We start from the raw sequence: 16,873 nt of genomic DNA, 5'->3' as shown, positions 1-16,873 counted from the left end.
GGATTTGTGAGAAACAACCTTGTACTTATGAAAAGTTTTGTTTAGGTTTGTTTCTGTGGGTGAGCACACATGGATGTTGGTGCTGACATCAGACATAGTCTCACCAACAGGAATCCCTTGATCCCAAATCTAGAAAATTATTACCACAAGCACAGTTCCCAGAAATATATTTTGCTAAACATAAGGATTTCCTCCCTGGGGAAAAAGCAGGCAGGTGCTAAGACTTCCAGAAATCACAGTTGGTGATTTCATCGTGTCAGGAGCTAAAGAGTCAGGTGGCATCATCTCTAACCTATGTAAGGTTGATGAAAGCTACCTGGGGCCAGAAGACAGCATACTCTGAAAGCCAGGCTGCTTTCAACATGTTGGCATAACTACATTAATTCACCCACATCTGCCTGACTTCAAAGGGGAAAATAAAAAGACTGAGAAGCAGAGTGAAGCTGAATTATCCCCCTCATGCCCAGCTCAGCAGGCAAGGGCAGCACTTGGTGGGGACCATAGATTCAGCACTCCTTTGCTGTAGGAAGCACTGTAAGCAACTCTGGGGCGTCCTAGATGATGGCACTGTGAACCATCATGAGCTTCAAGACACTCATTCCAACTGCCTTGGAGTGTCCTCACGGAGGCACAGGCCTTGCATGTGGCCTGGCTATTTCTACCTGCACAGCCCATATTGCTAAATAAGCTCCAACAGATACCAGGGAAGAAATGGAAGCAATCCTGCAGGACACACAGGCCACTCCCAGGGAAGCTGGGAATGTAGTAACACAACTGCAAAGGCTGGTGAAGGATCCCCACAAAACCAGCCAGCCCCTGCCACCAGGATATTATCAGCTCCAGAAAGGTGAGGAGAAGCCTCTCCCACAGAAACATGGGTGCTGACGAACAGAAAATAAGTGTCCTGCTCAGGAAATGCACTGTTATTCCTGAAAAAGTGCAAGGGCTGCAAAACCTTTTCTTCAGTAGAGGCACTTACATACCCTAAATCCACAGCAGATTTCCATTCATTGTCCACTAACACCAACACTGGAACCTGCAGACAAGCCACTGTACAGGCTTTTCCTTCAGAGATAAAGACAACCTGACTGACAGCAGGAGGGAGCCCCCTCTGAAAGAAAAGAGCCCTTCAGATGTCCCAGACAAGCAGGCTGTAAGGCAGCAGCACCTCCACTGTCTGTTCCCCATCCCTTTGCTTGACTAAGAAGGTTCAACATTTACCTGGCCCAGGCTAATGGGCCAGAAACACAGCCATCCTAAAGAGCTGAGCATCACTGCTGCATCAGCTGACCCCAAAGGAGCACCATAATGGAGGTCCCTTCCCCCATGCACTCACACACAAAACAGTGCCAGCACAAATGCAAGGGATTAACCCAGTATTAACCTGCGGAGCACTCAAAGCCTAGTAGATAAATGAGGATGGTGAGCTCTGACTTCAGCTCTAAAGGGAAAGCGAGGGCATTAAGTGACCCTTTTCAGCAGGTTCAGGGAGAAAAATGTAAAAAAACCCCACACCTATGGCAGTAAAAGCAAAGTAACCACTTTCAGAATGGACTGATTTACTGATTTTCCCTTTGGAAAGAGCCACCCAAGGCAGATTTGAGCTCTCCTGAGGAAAAAGAGTTTCCTCAACCTGCCCAGAGGACAGCATGGTATCTTCCCCAAGAGCTGTGCTGGCTCTCAGAACCCACAGTGAAGGCTTTGATGGCTTGTCCTGATGGCCACGCAGCTTCTGGAGCCCAAAGCTGGCATTGGGAAGTCCAGCCAGAAGGGAGCGGTATGGACACTCTCCAAAGAGGCCCAGTAAAGCCACAATAATTGCCATAAGTCTGAGAAGATTTACACTGTGCTCTGCAGGAAGACCTTGCACAGTCTTTACTGCTCTGTTGCATGAATAGGGATTTTAAATGTAAATGCCTTTAAAATGTTCAGGAATTTGTACTGGCCTATCACTATAAGCAGATCTATAGGAATCTGCTCAGATGTGGCACAGGCAGATCTGCAAGATACACCTGCCACTAGCACACATCAGCTTGGGGCTTCTTAGAATAGACTACTGACCACTTGAAGAGATGACACTGAGGTAGATGAACATCCTGGGTAACCTGGGACACCTAATATTGTCATGATGCTGGCAACATCACTCACAATGATGGCGTCCTGTCTATGAGTCTCGCAAGAAGGTTGTCTCTGATGAGACAAAAATCTGTGTCCTCCTCTGGTTTCTCTCCCTAGTACATTTGATGGACTACAGCACAAGCAAAAGCAGCACAAGGCCCTCACATGTAGGTAAAATACAGTCAAAAATCCAGAAATCCAGATATTCTCTACTCAGCAAATCAGGATTTACAGTGGTAAGTTCCCTGCCTTCCACAGGGAAACAACTGGCCTGGGCAGCATGAGGAGCACTGGGTGTAACATTCTTTTATTTTGCTCAGGTTTCTGATACCATTTCACACAGTCTCATGTAAGGAGCTGAGGAAGCCTAAGTTAAAAACCAGTCAAGCTCTTCAGGCACTGTCAGTGGCGTGACACCTGGCCTGTGGCTGCTAACAGTGCCTAGTATGCTGAGAGTGAGCCCAAAATGCTATACTAAAAAAATCTACAAATACTCTACAAAATTACTACTATTTGATTCAAATAAATTATGCCAGGGTATCTAGAATGCAGACTGTGTGCTCCCAAAGAGAGTCTGCCTCAAGCAGACTGAAATACAGGTTTCCCTTTCCCCTCCCATCCCAGTAACCTTTTCCAGTCTCTGTTCAGCCAACTGACAGCACACCCCAGCTCACTGTCACATTTTTTGTTTAAGGAGATTTAAAAGGAATATAGGGAAAGCTTTTTCTCAACCTCTATTCAAACCTGGATTAGCTACATATAAAAGCAACTGTTTCAAAGCACTCAGTCTAGTTTCTTTTTGGAAATAATCCTAACACTCACCATATGCATTTCCTTCTTCCGCTCAAAAACATCAACACAGTTACCCAACAGTTTTGTGTGAATATGGCATTTCATACAACCATGATCTTTATTTCTTTGTTTGCTCTGAAAGGGAGCCAAATTGCACCAATGACTCATGCAATTTTCAAAGGCATTAGATTTTCCACTATGTATCTCTCTTCCCGTAATGTCAACAGCACGTGCCATTCTCTTATGGTCTGATTCTGTGGCAGTAGGGTTAGAAATGGAATTATGCAGGATACACCTGGAGAGCAAAACACTACACCTTTTCTCTAACTCCAAATGGTGCCACACACCTGCAGATCTTGGATCCAACACTTACCTTGGCTTGTAGAGGCAGCATGAGAGTCGTTTGGTTTGTACTTTGTGTCCATTGATGAAGATCCTCATCCTGGGATCAATATAAAGCACAGCAGCATAGGCACGGAAGGAGCGGCGCTCCGGCTTGCTACAAGAGAGCCATGTACTTCAGAATATGCCCAAGAGATACCCTTAGCAAAACAGACAGGTGAAAGAAAAGGTCTTTCTGTTTTAATTACCATGAAGCTACATTAAGTAAAGCTTTTCTTTAATTTTTCTTCTACCTATGGCTTCTCCAGACTCTTTGTTGAGCTGTACATCATAACTACTGCTACAAGACACTGATACTGATGTTACTGCAACCTGAAGAGGGAGTTTGAATACATCTGGATAATAATGGCCAAAGGTATAAACTGGACTATTTAAGACTAAAGGTGTGCCCACCTACCAGAGCATTTCCACCCTTCAGTGAGTCAGCAGTACACTGCCATAGAACTTGCACTACTCACTGACACACACGGTACCACAACACCAGAAAGAAGAGGCAATGATCAGTGGTAATTATGCCTGCCTTACAAACAGGCATTAAAGATGCTGATATCCCTTGGAGGGCCCCAAGAATTTGCTCAGTGACATCACTCTAATACATAAACAGAGCTGCTTTACAGGGTCTGAAACTTCCTATGGAAAATTCAAGCACTGCAGGGAAGAAGCATGTAATCTCATCAAAAAGGTAAAGCTTGCTAGGTGTGCCCATGGAGCTCTGGGACTTAATCAAGCATTTAGCTCATTTCAGCTCAGTTTTTTGTTTTCAGGTTACAGGTGATCAACTCAGCAAACACTCAGCTCTCTCTAAACAGGGGCCTGTGCTCTTCCAGCTGCTCTCTAAGCACATCCTTCTTGCCCCTCTGCAGGGAGAAATGCTCCCTGCTCCCTGACAGATGTGATGATACACCCCACCTGCTTTCCATACCATCCACCCACAGAGGCTGACCTGCACAGCACCTCATGTTTTGCCACAAAACTGAACAGCAATTTGGGAGCAGCACTGACTCACAACCAGCTCTCATTCTGATGAAAACATCGTTGATAGGTGTAGAAAATGAAACATGAAGCTTAGGGCTCCTTTTTTTATGGTGCCTACAGGACACTGAGTCTTCTGCTTTGGCTAAGCTGAGATCAGCAGTGCAGGCATTCACCCCAAACACAGCCACAACACCCAGGGGCTGATGCATATATGAACCCCAAACTGCTTAAGAACAAACTAAACATCTTCTAAATTCTCTAATTCACTACAAAAAGAGAATCTTAAAAAAATACCCATGCACACAGTATATAGCCAAGCCCTACACCAAATTTGATCAGGGCCTGTTATACTAGTCACACTTACGTTCCCTCTGGGGGTGTTTCTGCCATCTGAATATCTTGAGGGTCAGAAGTCACATCCAGCTCTGGCTCTCCATTATCCATTAGTTTGAGGTTAAAGATGATCACCAGGGTGCCTGAGCAAGTAACAAGTCAACCAGGTGAATCCCAACCAAACCCCAAATACCTCACTTGTGACGTGCACCATCCACATGTACCTTTCTCACCACATATCTTATTGAACTGGTCCATCACTTCCCGTTCTGATTTGAAAGGGGAATACTTGTAAATGAGCTCCGTCTCGATAGCAAATTTCTCCATGTTGTCCGTCACAGGTTCACGGCTCCGTGCATTCCAGGTGGGTAGAGGAACGATGACCTGCAAATCCCATTGTATTGAGAGTGACTCAGGTTCTCCCACTCCAGTCAGCCCCTCCTGCAGGTCCAGTGACTTACTCCTCCTGACAGCCCCCTAAGTCACCATGAGAGCCCTTTCCAGCTCATTCAGTAGTTTGCATATCTGTCAAATGCTCACAGACCCTCTTTGCCAGCCTCTGAGTTGCCTTCTTAAAATACCAATCTCAGAGTGAACCATTCCCAAGTCACATGTATAATACTGGCTACTCACACACTCAATGGCTTTTTTTCTGCTTCCCATGTAGCAACTTTCATAACACTAAAAAAAACCACTCTGGCTTAATTCCTCTCTTGAACTCAGATATCCTTCACTCATATTTATCCTGATCTCAGTCTTTGTTTTTTTAAAGGATGCTAGCAAGGAAGTTTCTGCCATTTAGAGTAAAAATATAGATAGAATTATAAACTGCAGCTGCACATCAAGGACACAAATCCCATTCCAGAACTGTGGTCAAGCCAAAAAAGTAGGCAGAGCTGCTGTGGGAATTAGACTTACTTTACTCTTCCCAACCTGCTTCAGTCATAGGCTGGTTGCCAGCATGCACTGCCCCTCCCCAGCTTCTCTGCACAATTCCCTTCAATCCCTCCCTTATACCAGAAGATGCTTTCTGAGATACCACCCCAGTACAAATTTAAATTATCAACCTTGCCTGGAACAACAATGCCTGAGTTATCTATTAAAATATACAAGTTTTTCATAGGTAGAACTACACTGACTTTTTATTAAAAATCAAAAATATCTGCAAGAAGACACACCTGCAGTTAATGACCTGTGGGTAGCAACTTCGAACACCTTTAATTCTCTACACAAAATCAAATTAGAGCAGTAAAATTAAATACTTCTCAAACTCAAATTTTGTGGGAAAAGGAAAATTCAAGATGTCTGGGCATGTCCTGAACTTAGCATAAGCACACCTTTAAGTGACTGAAACAAGCCCTTCAAACTTGCTTTCCTCTAGAGAGATTTCTCAATTAGAATTAAAACCAAAAGGAAAAAAAAAAATTGTTGACTTTGCAGAAGCCCTACAGCATAATGCCAAAAGAAAACCATACACTGATCCCACCAGAGTCAAAACCAGCCCTGACACAGACTTTTATGTGAGAGCTGGGCAAGTTCAGATGAGGCAGCATTCACTATATTATTTCATTACAAGAAGTACACGCAAACCTCGTCGATGCCTTCTTCCTCATGGAATGTCCGTGATAAGAGGAGGCAAGTCATGGTGCTATCTTTCTTTGTGAACAGGATAAAATCCTTCCCAATCCGCATGGAACCGCTGTAGAAGAGGTCAAACTATGTGTTACACCTGATGTACCACACTGTTCAGAATGCAGGCCACATTACTGAGCTTTCTTCCCATTATGTTCAGTTATGAGATGCCAAAACCAGAATTAGGCAGAAGGGCTGAAACAGCAACTACCATTTCTCTCTAAACATTTCATTCCTTTCAGAAGGCATATCAATCTGGGCATTTTCACAATGTTTCAAAACATTTAACACCAGTCACAATTAAAAGGTGCGCACCATTGTGGACTCATACTATGTAGAAAATTTAAACAAAAAAAAAAAATTAAAAGACAACTGAGGTGAGATGTGGCAATAACCTTCAAATCTCTGAGCAGAAATGTCAGTGAGAAAGCAAGCACATTCCTCATTTCACTGTACCCAGAATCAAGTGCAGCAGTCTGGAGACAGAAAATTAATTTCCTAACCTAACTAAAGCCTTACTGACACTTCAGCTAAGGCAGCTTAGCAGCTTGTTGTCACAAAAAGGGACAGTCCCCTCTTCCTCCCCACTCTCCTATCCCAAATTGTGTCTTTGCCTCTTCTCTGTCTTCTCTACCAAGTTATCCTGTTACCAAGCTCATTCAAAACACCTTAACAGGTAACAATTAACATTGTATCGAAAGAAGTATTGGTGTTTTGTCAGTGCATTTCTCTTCAGACTGGCTTAAGTCTATACCACAGCGATACCACAACCTACCTTTTGCATGCTGGGGCTTCAGGCAGCATTTCTCAGATGTAATAAAGCACACCTCTTGCTCAAGGTTAAGAAAGGACAGAGATCTGTCCTGGAAGCATACAATCAGGATCTGGGATCTGTCCTGCACTGCAGCTGAACCGACAGTGTCTCAAGATCCCCTAATTTTTTCCCCCCAGGTTACAGAGTCCCACTGATTTCCCAATAGGATGCATATAATCAAGCCACGTGGGTGAGCACAAAGCAGAACAGCTGGAATAAGTCACAAAGCCCTGTAACTTTCCCAAAAACACAGCAAACTTCTTTATCTTTCCTAGCAAATCCACTCCAACCAGTAGGATTCCTTTCCTACCTGTGCTCCTCTGCACTTAATCCTACTCTTCCTCACATTGCTTCCATCATTCCCCTTCTCTCTGCATTTGTTTGGTTTAAGAACAAAAAGAAAAGGTTTAAGTCCATCTGCTTTGCACCAGACAACTTTCCTGTTGGAAGGCTGCAGCACTGTTTTGCTCAAATTTTACTACCTGGCTGTAACAGGGAGATGACCATTTTGTTTCCAGCTCTTTTGTTTCCCCAAGCTCTTCCATTATTTTCCCCAAGCTCTTACCTGTACCCTCTGCCTTATGCAAACATAGTGCCAAATCACTGTTGTCAGCTGTAGAGAGCCTTCTTGGCTGCTGGAAAACTACAGCAGATGTTGAGAGAGCTCCTGTCTACCAAACCAGAGGATCTTAGAGTTCATCTGGTTTGTTTTTGTTTTTTTTTTTTTTCTCCTGGGAAAAAAGCTACACACCTCTGAGCAAAAAGTACATCGATCACCTAGACTATGACCTCCCCAACCTCAGGAGGCTGGCTCTTGTTGTACCTACGATTTCAAGCCGTTCCCATACTGCCCGATTTGAGTGGACTCAGGTGATCGCTTGGCCGATTTACCAAACTGGATAACACTGGCAGCTTCATCTGCAACAAGAGACAGGGAACAAAAAAGGCTTATTTCAGTGTACAGACACACACAGACACATCTTTTAGATAGAGAAGGAAGATAACTCCTTCACCACTGGAAATAGGCTAGAAAAGAGGCCAGAAGCCCAAGATGAAGCTGCATCCTGAAGCTGTACTACAGAGCCCTGTGAGATACATGCTGCTTGAGGGCATTGATGTTACCAGAAGATCTGTACAGGTGCCATGATGCTGACAGAAAGAGTTTTAGGTTTCAGCCTAGTTCACTGTCCCATCTGAACTGCATGAAGATGTTTCTTTTTGAAAAAAAAAAATCCACAAAAATTATCTACTGTGTCCACCACAGTTGTTAATTCTCATAAATTAAGACCCTAAGATGCAGTGGGTCTGTTGTATCCCATGTCCCACTGACACAACACACTTGAGAGCACTAGAGCATATGTCAGGACTATTAAAAAGGTCAGGAATCCAGAATAAACACTGCTATTTCTTCACAGTGCTGAACTGAACACTCTGGTTAATTAAAGCACTAGTAGGACACAAGCTAACTTTGGCAGGAGATTGCTGGAGCCCTGGCAGCAGGACAGCTGGAGAGAAAGTCAACATAAGCAGGTCCTACAGCAATTAGCAGAGGATTTCATTAGCACAGGACAAAATGAAAGGACACAATGTCTTTACAGCTGAGAGGGTCTGTCATTTTTAGTTCCAGCCTTTCTATTGTTCAAGGGATAAAGCCTTTTAACATCACCACTAGGACAGAATGATTCCTTTCCCTTCCCCCAAGAGATAGTAATCATTTTACCAGCGAGTTTAATTCCAGATACAAGGAACACAAAGTGCCTTAATGTCAGGGCTAAAAACAAATGCATACACAAGCTATAAGGGAGCACAAGACATCACTCACCCCACAAGGCAACTACAGGGAGGCTGAGCCCATGGACAAGCTAGATTTCAGCATGCGGGAGACTCACACAGGCCTATCAGCACTGACCAGTTTTACAGTAAAATATTCAGTACTAACACTATTGGTCTGACATGACATCACTGAGCTGGTGTCAGAATGCCATTTGCAGTTGAAATTATATTCAAATACACAAATACAGGAGAACATCTGTGCAAACACCTCGCTGCCTCAACTGCAGTTGTTCTCAGTGGAGCTCCACAGCTATTCCAGAAACAGCTTTGGACTGGATAAGGGTACCTCTGTCTTCCCTTCAGCTTACTGTAGCATTTTCTAGCCAAAGAAAGAAAACACTGGAATGTCTTGTATTTGAGATCTGGGTAAGGATGCCGGTGATGATGATCATCATCATCATCATCCAATTATTATTACTCTAACTACTATTACTATGTTATTTTTAAAGCCTGGTAAGGAAAGTAGATAGGGGATATTAAAAAGAGAAGGACTATTGGAATCTTTTTGCTCTACAAGCATTTTTCAGTATCTATTTTTAAGAAACTTTTAGAAGCCTAAAAAGGATAAAGAGTAATTATCCAAAGCACTTCCCCTCTCAGGAAAGGTGACCAGATGGTTTATCACTCAATGTTGGATGTCTGAAACCACCCTATTATGACTCTTCTTTCAGGTCAGAGGGATGAAGGTGATGCTGAGCAGAGGGGAATGTGAGGTAGCACCTCTCTCCGGGCTGTCTTTAGGAGAGATTTAATACTTATAGCCTCCCAAGAATCAAGACACAGTTTTTTTTTCCCAGCTCTTTATAAGCTCTGGAGGGTGTTTCACTTAAGGCTATTTTAGTCACACTCTTTTTGTTTTGTTGTATCTCAGAGTTACTGGATTTAAAAAAGCCAAACTCCCCAGCAAGAAAAATAGGTGAGGGAGATCTATGCAAAAACAAAGAAGAGAAAAAACAAGCTGAAGAAATTCACTCAAAATGGCAGGATTTAATTCATTACCTGGGGGAAATTAGCCTAAAGCCAAGTTGAACTTTCCCAAGGAGAGGGGAACAAGGGAAATGCTGTGAGGTCCTTTGTCACTGTAACAAACACAGGAAACCAGCCCCACATGGGGCAATGACTGGAAACAGACAGTGACTGACAAATCACTTTGACATATGTTCCTGTAATTTATTTTTAAAACCTGTTAACTTTAGAGGAAATATCAATGTTTAGGTTAAAGATTTAACCTCAAACAAGATTAAAGAGACATTTTTCTCCTGAGAATTGTGTAGACTGCTCTCCTGAAAGTGGCCCCCAAGAGTCACTGTCCACACACACAAGTGTGTACACACTCTAAAAGTAGGAGTTGGAGTTCCAGTTAAACAGTGTTCCTCACCATTGTGAGCCTTGGATAAACAGTGTTTTTAAAATACAAATAAAGCAACTACTAAAATGCCACATACTAAATACTAAAATACTAATAAAACAACCAAGACACTACTACTTAATTAACTGCTTCCATTAAAACAAAAGCTGTTTTGAGCTTCCAAACTTCAAAAATTCAGTTGAAAAAAAGCAAGACCTGATCTATTTGCTTCAATCTCTCAAAAAGCAACAGAATAAGCCCTCTTAAAAAGTATCAAAAGCCAGACAAGGCAGGTGACTGGGCTAAGTCTTCAGAGGTTTACAAGGGCAAGTCACACCTGACTGATTTGGTCACCTTCTACAAGGCAGCACTTTCTGTCCATATGGAGAGAGTAGTGGGTGTTGTTTGGCTGGACTTCAAGAAAGTGTTGAACACAGTTTAACACAGCCTGTTCCTGGACAAACTGGGAACAGACCAGGCAAGTAGTATACCAAACAAGTAGGGAACTGGCTCATGGGTCATGCTCAGAAGTGATCATCAATGGTTTTCACTCCGGCTGGCAGGCTGTCACAAGCAGAGACCCCAGGGACTGATACTGGGGTCAGTAAGAAGTGCCTCGCATTGCTCAACATCTCCAGACAGGATCTGGACAGAGGGGTGCTTTTGAATCCTCACCAGCTTTGTCGATTGGGCACATAAAGAATGCTTTCTTAAGACACCTGGACCAGCTGGAATAGTGGGCAAGCAACATTGTGTCTGAAGTTCAAGGGAACTGTAAAGTCCTGCACCTGGATTAAATAACCCAAGAGCCCAGTACAGACTGGAATCTGCAGGTTGGGAGAAGCAGCCTTGCTGGAAGGGTCCTGGTGGACAAGTTGAGTATGATCCAGCAGTGTCCCACAACAGCCAGGATCCTGGACTGTATCCACAGGGACATTGCCAAAGAGATGGAAATGTGATTATCCCACTCAACTTTGTGTTTGTCAGGCCCTACATGCTGTACTGTGCCCAGTTCTGTCTGCTCAATTCAGGAAAGATGCAGACAGACTGAACAGGGTGCAAAGGAGATGATCAGAAGGCTGCAGAAACTGCCCTATGAGAAGAAGTAGGTTTCCTTCCTTGAGAAGAGGGGGCCCAGGGGGAATCTCATCATAGTATTACAGTACTTGAAGGGTAGCTACAAAGGCTACCCTTCCCTAGGAGCCACATGAAAAAGAGGCAATAAAAAAAAGTTGCATTGGGAGAGGTTTCTTCTTAAAATAAGTAAGATATTTTTTAGAGATCAATCAGTCATTTAACCAATCACTAGAACAACCTCCCCAGGTATGTGGTGGAGTTCCCCATCACTGGAGAGACAGGGTGCTAAATCATCTCTTCCCTTTCTCAGGAAAGGCTGGAACAAATGATCTTCCAGAGCCAGGCATTAGGTAAAATTTCAAGCCTGAGTAGTGATTTCACTGATAGTATGAGAAATCTGATATGCTGCATGAGATCTATTGTTTGGTTTTCTATGGACTCCTATGTAGTTCCTTACAAAAGAGCCAAAGTTTTGGACCAGTACTATTATTGTCTGTACTGGGGGCAGAGAGTATTTACTGGATAATAATATATTTACTAATATTGGAAATTAGAAAAAGGTTCTTCACCAAAAGGGTGGTCCGGCACTGGAACAGGCTCCTCAGGGCAGTGGTCATGGTCTCAAAGCCTGACAGAACCCCAGGAGCATTTGGACAACTCTCTCAGGCACAGGGTGGGAATTTGGGGTGTCCTCTGCAGGGCAAGGAGACAGACTTCATGATCCTTGTGGGTCCCTTCCAACTCAGAAGATTCTATAATTCTGATATCTCTCTGCAGGACATGATGGTTCCTTTGAAAAGAGCTGTCCTGGAACATCACTGAATCCTTGGACCTTATGGTAACTCATGAGATGTTTTCAGCATGAGTATTTTGATCTTGAGACCACACAACCCAGAGTGATCATTAAGAGAGCCAATGCAGTGAGTACTGAATGCAACTGTAGCAGGAATCACTTGACAAACACCCCTAATTTTTAGAAATGAGGAGTTGTCATTTGGCTTGCTAATCAGAAGCCATCAGACAGAGCAATCAAATCTGACCAACTGCCTCACTATATCCTTCTATTTTCAGAGCCCGCCAGACAAATCTAGAATAGCCCAAGACAGAACAAGACCAAAGAGAACAGCAACAAGACAGAGTAACACAAAGAATGTGTTACTGGAAAAGTTAACTTGAGCCCTTCAGCTCTTCCCTCAGTTCAGAAGTGCCCAAATGCAACTGTGTTTATTCACTCACCATCCCCAGATGGCGCTATATGCAGCCTTCCAAGCCATCCTTCCAGTTGACTTGGGAAGATCCCATGCTAGCATGGGCTCCAACAGCACTACAGCAAGTCATGGAGGTATTCTTTTTAACATGTCAGCTTTATGTACGATAAAAACAATTTCTAATAAAAGTTATCATGCACAAAAATAAAACACTCCCAAGATCCATTATTTCTGTTGAAGCAAAGTCTGTATGGAGGGAGAAAAGTCCAATAAAAAGTTTTATGCTGACATCTCTTAAAGTCAGATAGGAGATCTTCAGGATATCTTTAAAACTGGTAGACCCTGCATTATGAGAAATTAAAGCTCATATCCCTATAGCCAGGGACAGAACCAGAGAGCCCCATGCAGCGAGTTTAAATGAAAGACTCTCCTTAGCTGCTTCCATCCATGCTGACAGGCAACTGGTGCAGCACACAGAGCTTTCACCTGGCTGCCCTTGGTCAAGCATCAAGACAGTCAAAGGAATGAATAACATGGTACTTGCTATATACAATGCATAGTGCTGTGAAATAACCCCTGCAACACACAGTATCTGCCAATCTTCTTTACTGAGCATTTCAGGCTATCAGGATAAAATTCTTCAACATTTAGCTGAAAGATTAGTCAAAAGAAGCCACTTAATAGCTGTCCCGGGTAACCCAAATATTGTATTTCATATCCATCTATGCCCAAAATTGAAAGTCTCTTTAAGACTCAGTGGTGTGGCCAGAATCAGAACCACAGGGTTTGGGGTGGGGGCAGGTGAGTGTCAAGCTCTTTAAAGTCGAGGCATTCAGGCAGACCTTTTTCTCATAGCTTTTGCTCAAGGCAGAGGCTCTACTGTGGGGATTTTTTTCCCTCTGTTTCTCTCTGACCTCCAGAGGAGGTTGTTTCAGGTAGGTTTTCTGTGCTCACAACAGTAGCAACTGTTGCTACAAAATGGGACACTCTATGTCACAATCAAAAACTGTTTCAGAGTGAATTTTGCAACATCTGTCTGCAGCTGTAGCATAGTACTAGAAGGAGTGAAGAGATCCCAGTCCCTGCAGCTGCTGCAGCTGCCAGCAGCATTGAGCTGATGCGAGAAGTCACAGAGTCTGAGCTGGCTGCCCTGCCATCCTCCACCAAGATGAAGGTGAAGTTCTCCCACAGGTTCTAGTCCTTGACGGAGTACCAGCTGCCAGAGCGTGTCAGCTGTATACACTGATGGAGATGCTGCCATCAGAGAGATAAGAGGGAGGGGCTGCCGCCATTTTGCCTTTGTCTCCCCACACACGGTTGCCCACGGCAAGTGTCATCTTGGGGAAAGATGTCACTCTGCCATTTTGAGTTTCTCTTTGTTCCCAGGGAGTCCATGACATTTAAGGGTTTTGTATCTAGTCACTATTTACTGTTAGTTTGTGCCTGTTGCTGTTTTGCTTGTTAGTAAACTGTCATTTTTTCACTTATTTTTACACATTTATTTCCTGTGGAAAGGGATTGGTTAAAACTAAGGGGACAAAACTCATTTCAGAGCATCCACCTTAAATTGTCTTTTTAAACCAAGACAACAGTCAATACTTAAATCCCATTTTGTCACAATACCAGCACTACAGAAGCAATAACTGTATACAAGCTGCCGTGAAATTCTGTGGCATTAGAACAAACATCTGGCACCTTCCAGAGAAACACGCAATTTTCAACACAGGCAGAGAAGGTTCTATTTTCCTCTCCCTGATCCTAAGGATTATCAGAAGGCCACACTTCAATCTCAGAGCTTTTTTTTATCGATGGGGCTTTACTGTTTCCTTCAGTTAAACTGGTGGCAAAAAAGTTCTCTTGGGAGACCCATTTAGCATCCTTAATTGCATTCCAAAGAATATACAGAAGGTATCTAGAGTTCAAACCAAATTCCTTTATGGAAGTTGTCGCTGTTGAGCAGGACGGGAACAAAAAGACTCCAAGTTAGAAGGCAAAGAGAATGAACTGATTTATTTTAAATGTACCGCTCTATATATAGAGAACATTGTGTGGACTAATTTCACTGGTCTTAGAGTAAAAACATCTCACACCATTTGTGTGCAGTGAATGACGCACGGTGGCAGAACATATCTATAAACAATGTGAACAACAAGATAGATTAGAGAATTATTTACATTCTTTCCCAACTGCTTCCCAGGCTCTCGCCTGGTTAGAAAAACCTTTCTCTTTCTCTCTGAGTTGAGAATATCCACAGAAGTCACAAATCTGTGTATCAAAGCACAAATTAAATTGAATTAAATGCTCATATCTATATGGGTTTGGGCTGGGACAGAGTTCAATCTCTCCATGCTAACTTACATGGGACTGTATTTTAGAGAAGAGTGTTGCTAACACAGGGTTTTCATAAGTGCTTAACACAGCTGACACAGCATCAATGTCTTTTCTGCTTCTCAAACTGCACCACCAGCAAGCAGGCTGGATTGCACAAGAAGTTGGGAGGGGACAAGTCTGGGATGGCTGATCCCAACTGACCCAAGGGATACCAAACAGTATCATAAAATCCCAGAATGGTTTGGATTAGAACAGGCCTTGAAGACCATCTGGTTCCACCCCCTGCCATGGGCAAGGAAGCCTTCCACTAGACCAGGTTGCTCCAAGCTTCATGCAACTTGGTGTAGTGCCCACCAGACAAGCTGGGGAAGTAGGGAGAAGTAGGAGGAAGAGGGGCACATGTGGCCTTACAGCATTTGCCTTCCCAAGTCACTGTTCCACATGATGGAGGCCTGCTCTCCTGGGGGTGGCTGAACACTTGCCTGCCCATAGGAAGTGGGGAATTAATTCCTTGGTTTGCTGTGCTTGCATACATAGCTTTTGTTTTCCCTACTGAACTGTCTTTATTTCAAGCCATTAAGTTTTCACATTTTACCCTTCTGATTCTCTCCACCATCCCAGTGGAGATGGAGTAAGCAGCTGTGTAGGGCTGAGTTGCCAGCTGGGATTGAACTATGAAAATATCACAAGAGGAACTTAAAGTACTGAGGAATCAGTGCAAAAATGTTAGTTGTTGGTTTATTTACCCATTTCCTTTGTCTTCTACAAATTCATCTTCCAATTTCACCTAATTTTTCTGCCTTGCACGGAACTCCTCACAGGATGACTTACCAGTCCTCAAGACTCAAAGGTGGGTTGACGGTGCTGCTCATTGATGCTAAAGTAAAGCAGAAAAGCTTTTAGCTTTCTCCTGCCAGATACAACACTAATTTACAGCAATACTTACAAGGCAGAAATACATTTGCTATATTCTCATATTACTGAGGTTTTATATTGTCCAGTATTGATCTCAAACACAATGTCCATGATGAAACAATGGCAAACTGTTTTCAAAGTAGAACCTTAACTTCTGCCACGGCACACCTGGTTAGAGCGGAGATACAATGATCATCTGGCAGCCACATGGGGAAAAGGCTTATGCTATCAAACCTTGTGCTTGTTCTTCCCCTTCTTGCTCCACTATTCTCCCTTCAGCCCCAAGGCCAACTTCAGTGTACAGGGAAACTTCAAGCCAGGCTGACCCAACTCTATAATGCAGCAAAACAATTTTCTTTTGACCAGATTAGCTTTCTGCAATGGAAGAGGTAAATGGTTTGATATGTATATATGGTGTGAAAGAGCAAGTGGAGAGGCAGAAACATGTATACAGGCATGGAACATGTCCTTTTCAATGGAACTAAGCTGTTAATTCAACTTAAACCACAACATGAAACCTCAGCTTGCAAATGCAGGTGTAACTTTCTGTCACTTACTTGAATCCATTCCTGTTCCATCATCCAAAAAACATAGCATGAATCCACCTCGTAGGTCCTCTCGTCGCTCTGCAAGAGAAGAGTAAGTCACTGCTCCCATAAGCAGAAGTTAAAAGTTCCATAAAATGGGATTGGTGTTAACAACAAAAGTAACACAACAAATAGGACTTTTAAACGTGCAATATGGCTAAGCTGTAAGAAAGAGCACCAGATTTTTGTTACAGGATGACTAAGAACTTCTTCACTACAAAACTGCACTACAAAACTGTATTGTGTCAGTGGAGTTTTTTAGCATCCACTACAAAGAGCAACTCACTTCACCTGACCTCAGGTGAAGGTTGACTTAATTGCTTCCCCAAGATATTTGTAAAGGCATTCCTTTTTGAAAGACAACAGGCACTATGGCACAGAAAAAATGGTAGAACAATAGAATTATTCAGGTTGGAAAAGACCCTTAAGATCACCAAGTCCAACCACAAATGTAACACAGCTGAGTTCACTAAACCATGCACCTAAACACCAGATCTACACATTTTTT

At 43.2% G+C, this 16,873-nt stretch overlaps 1 protein-coding gene across 7 annotated transcripts in view; it reads right to left on the bottom strand.

Annotated features, from left to right (window-relative positions):
• Nucleotides 1–16,873, bottom strand: part of MORC2 (MORC family CW-type zinc finger 2) — a 52,236-nt gene that overhangs the window by 27,026 nt on the left and 8,337 nt on the right. For 4 of the 7 annotated variants that reach the window (XM_053994299.1, XM_053994302.1, XM_053994301.1 and 1 more), the window contains exons 4-9: nt 16,336–16,404; nt 7,894–7,984; nt 6,211–6,319; nt 4,845–5,004; nt 4,652–4,763; nt 3,284–3,409 (exon numbers count right to left, since the gene is read on the bottom strand). In XM_053994299.1, coding sequence (XP_053850274.1) covers nt 3,284–3,409; nt 4,652–4,763; nt 4,845–5,004; nt 6,211–6,319; nt 7,894–7,984; nt 16,336–16,404 — 667 coding nt within the window. Of the gene's footprint in view, nt 1–3,283; nt 3,410–4,651; nt 4,764–4,844; nt 5,005–6,210; nt 6,320–7,889; nt 7,985–15,609; nt 16,036–16,335; nt 16,405–16,873 lie in introns of those variants that run through there. The other 3 variants (XM_053994300.1, XM_053994304.1, XM_053994306.1) reach the window with 3 other exon arrangements.

This window comes from Vidua macroura, chromosome 18 (assembly GCF_024509145.1).
Source record: "Vidua macroura isolate BioBank_ID:100142 chromosome 18, ASM2450914v1, whole genome shotgun sequence".
NCBI classification, from domain to species: Eukaryota; Metazoa; Chordata; class Aves; order Passeriformes; family Viduidae; genus Vidua; species Vidua macroura.
This window is presented reverse-complemented; position numbering and strand designations above follow the sequence as displayed.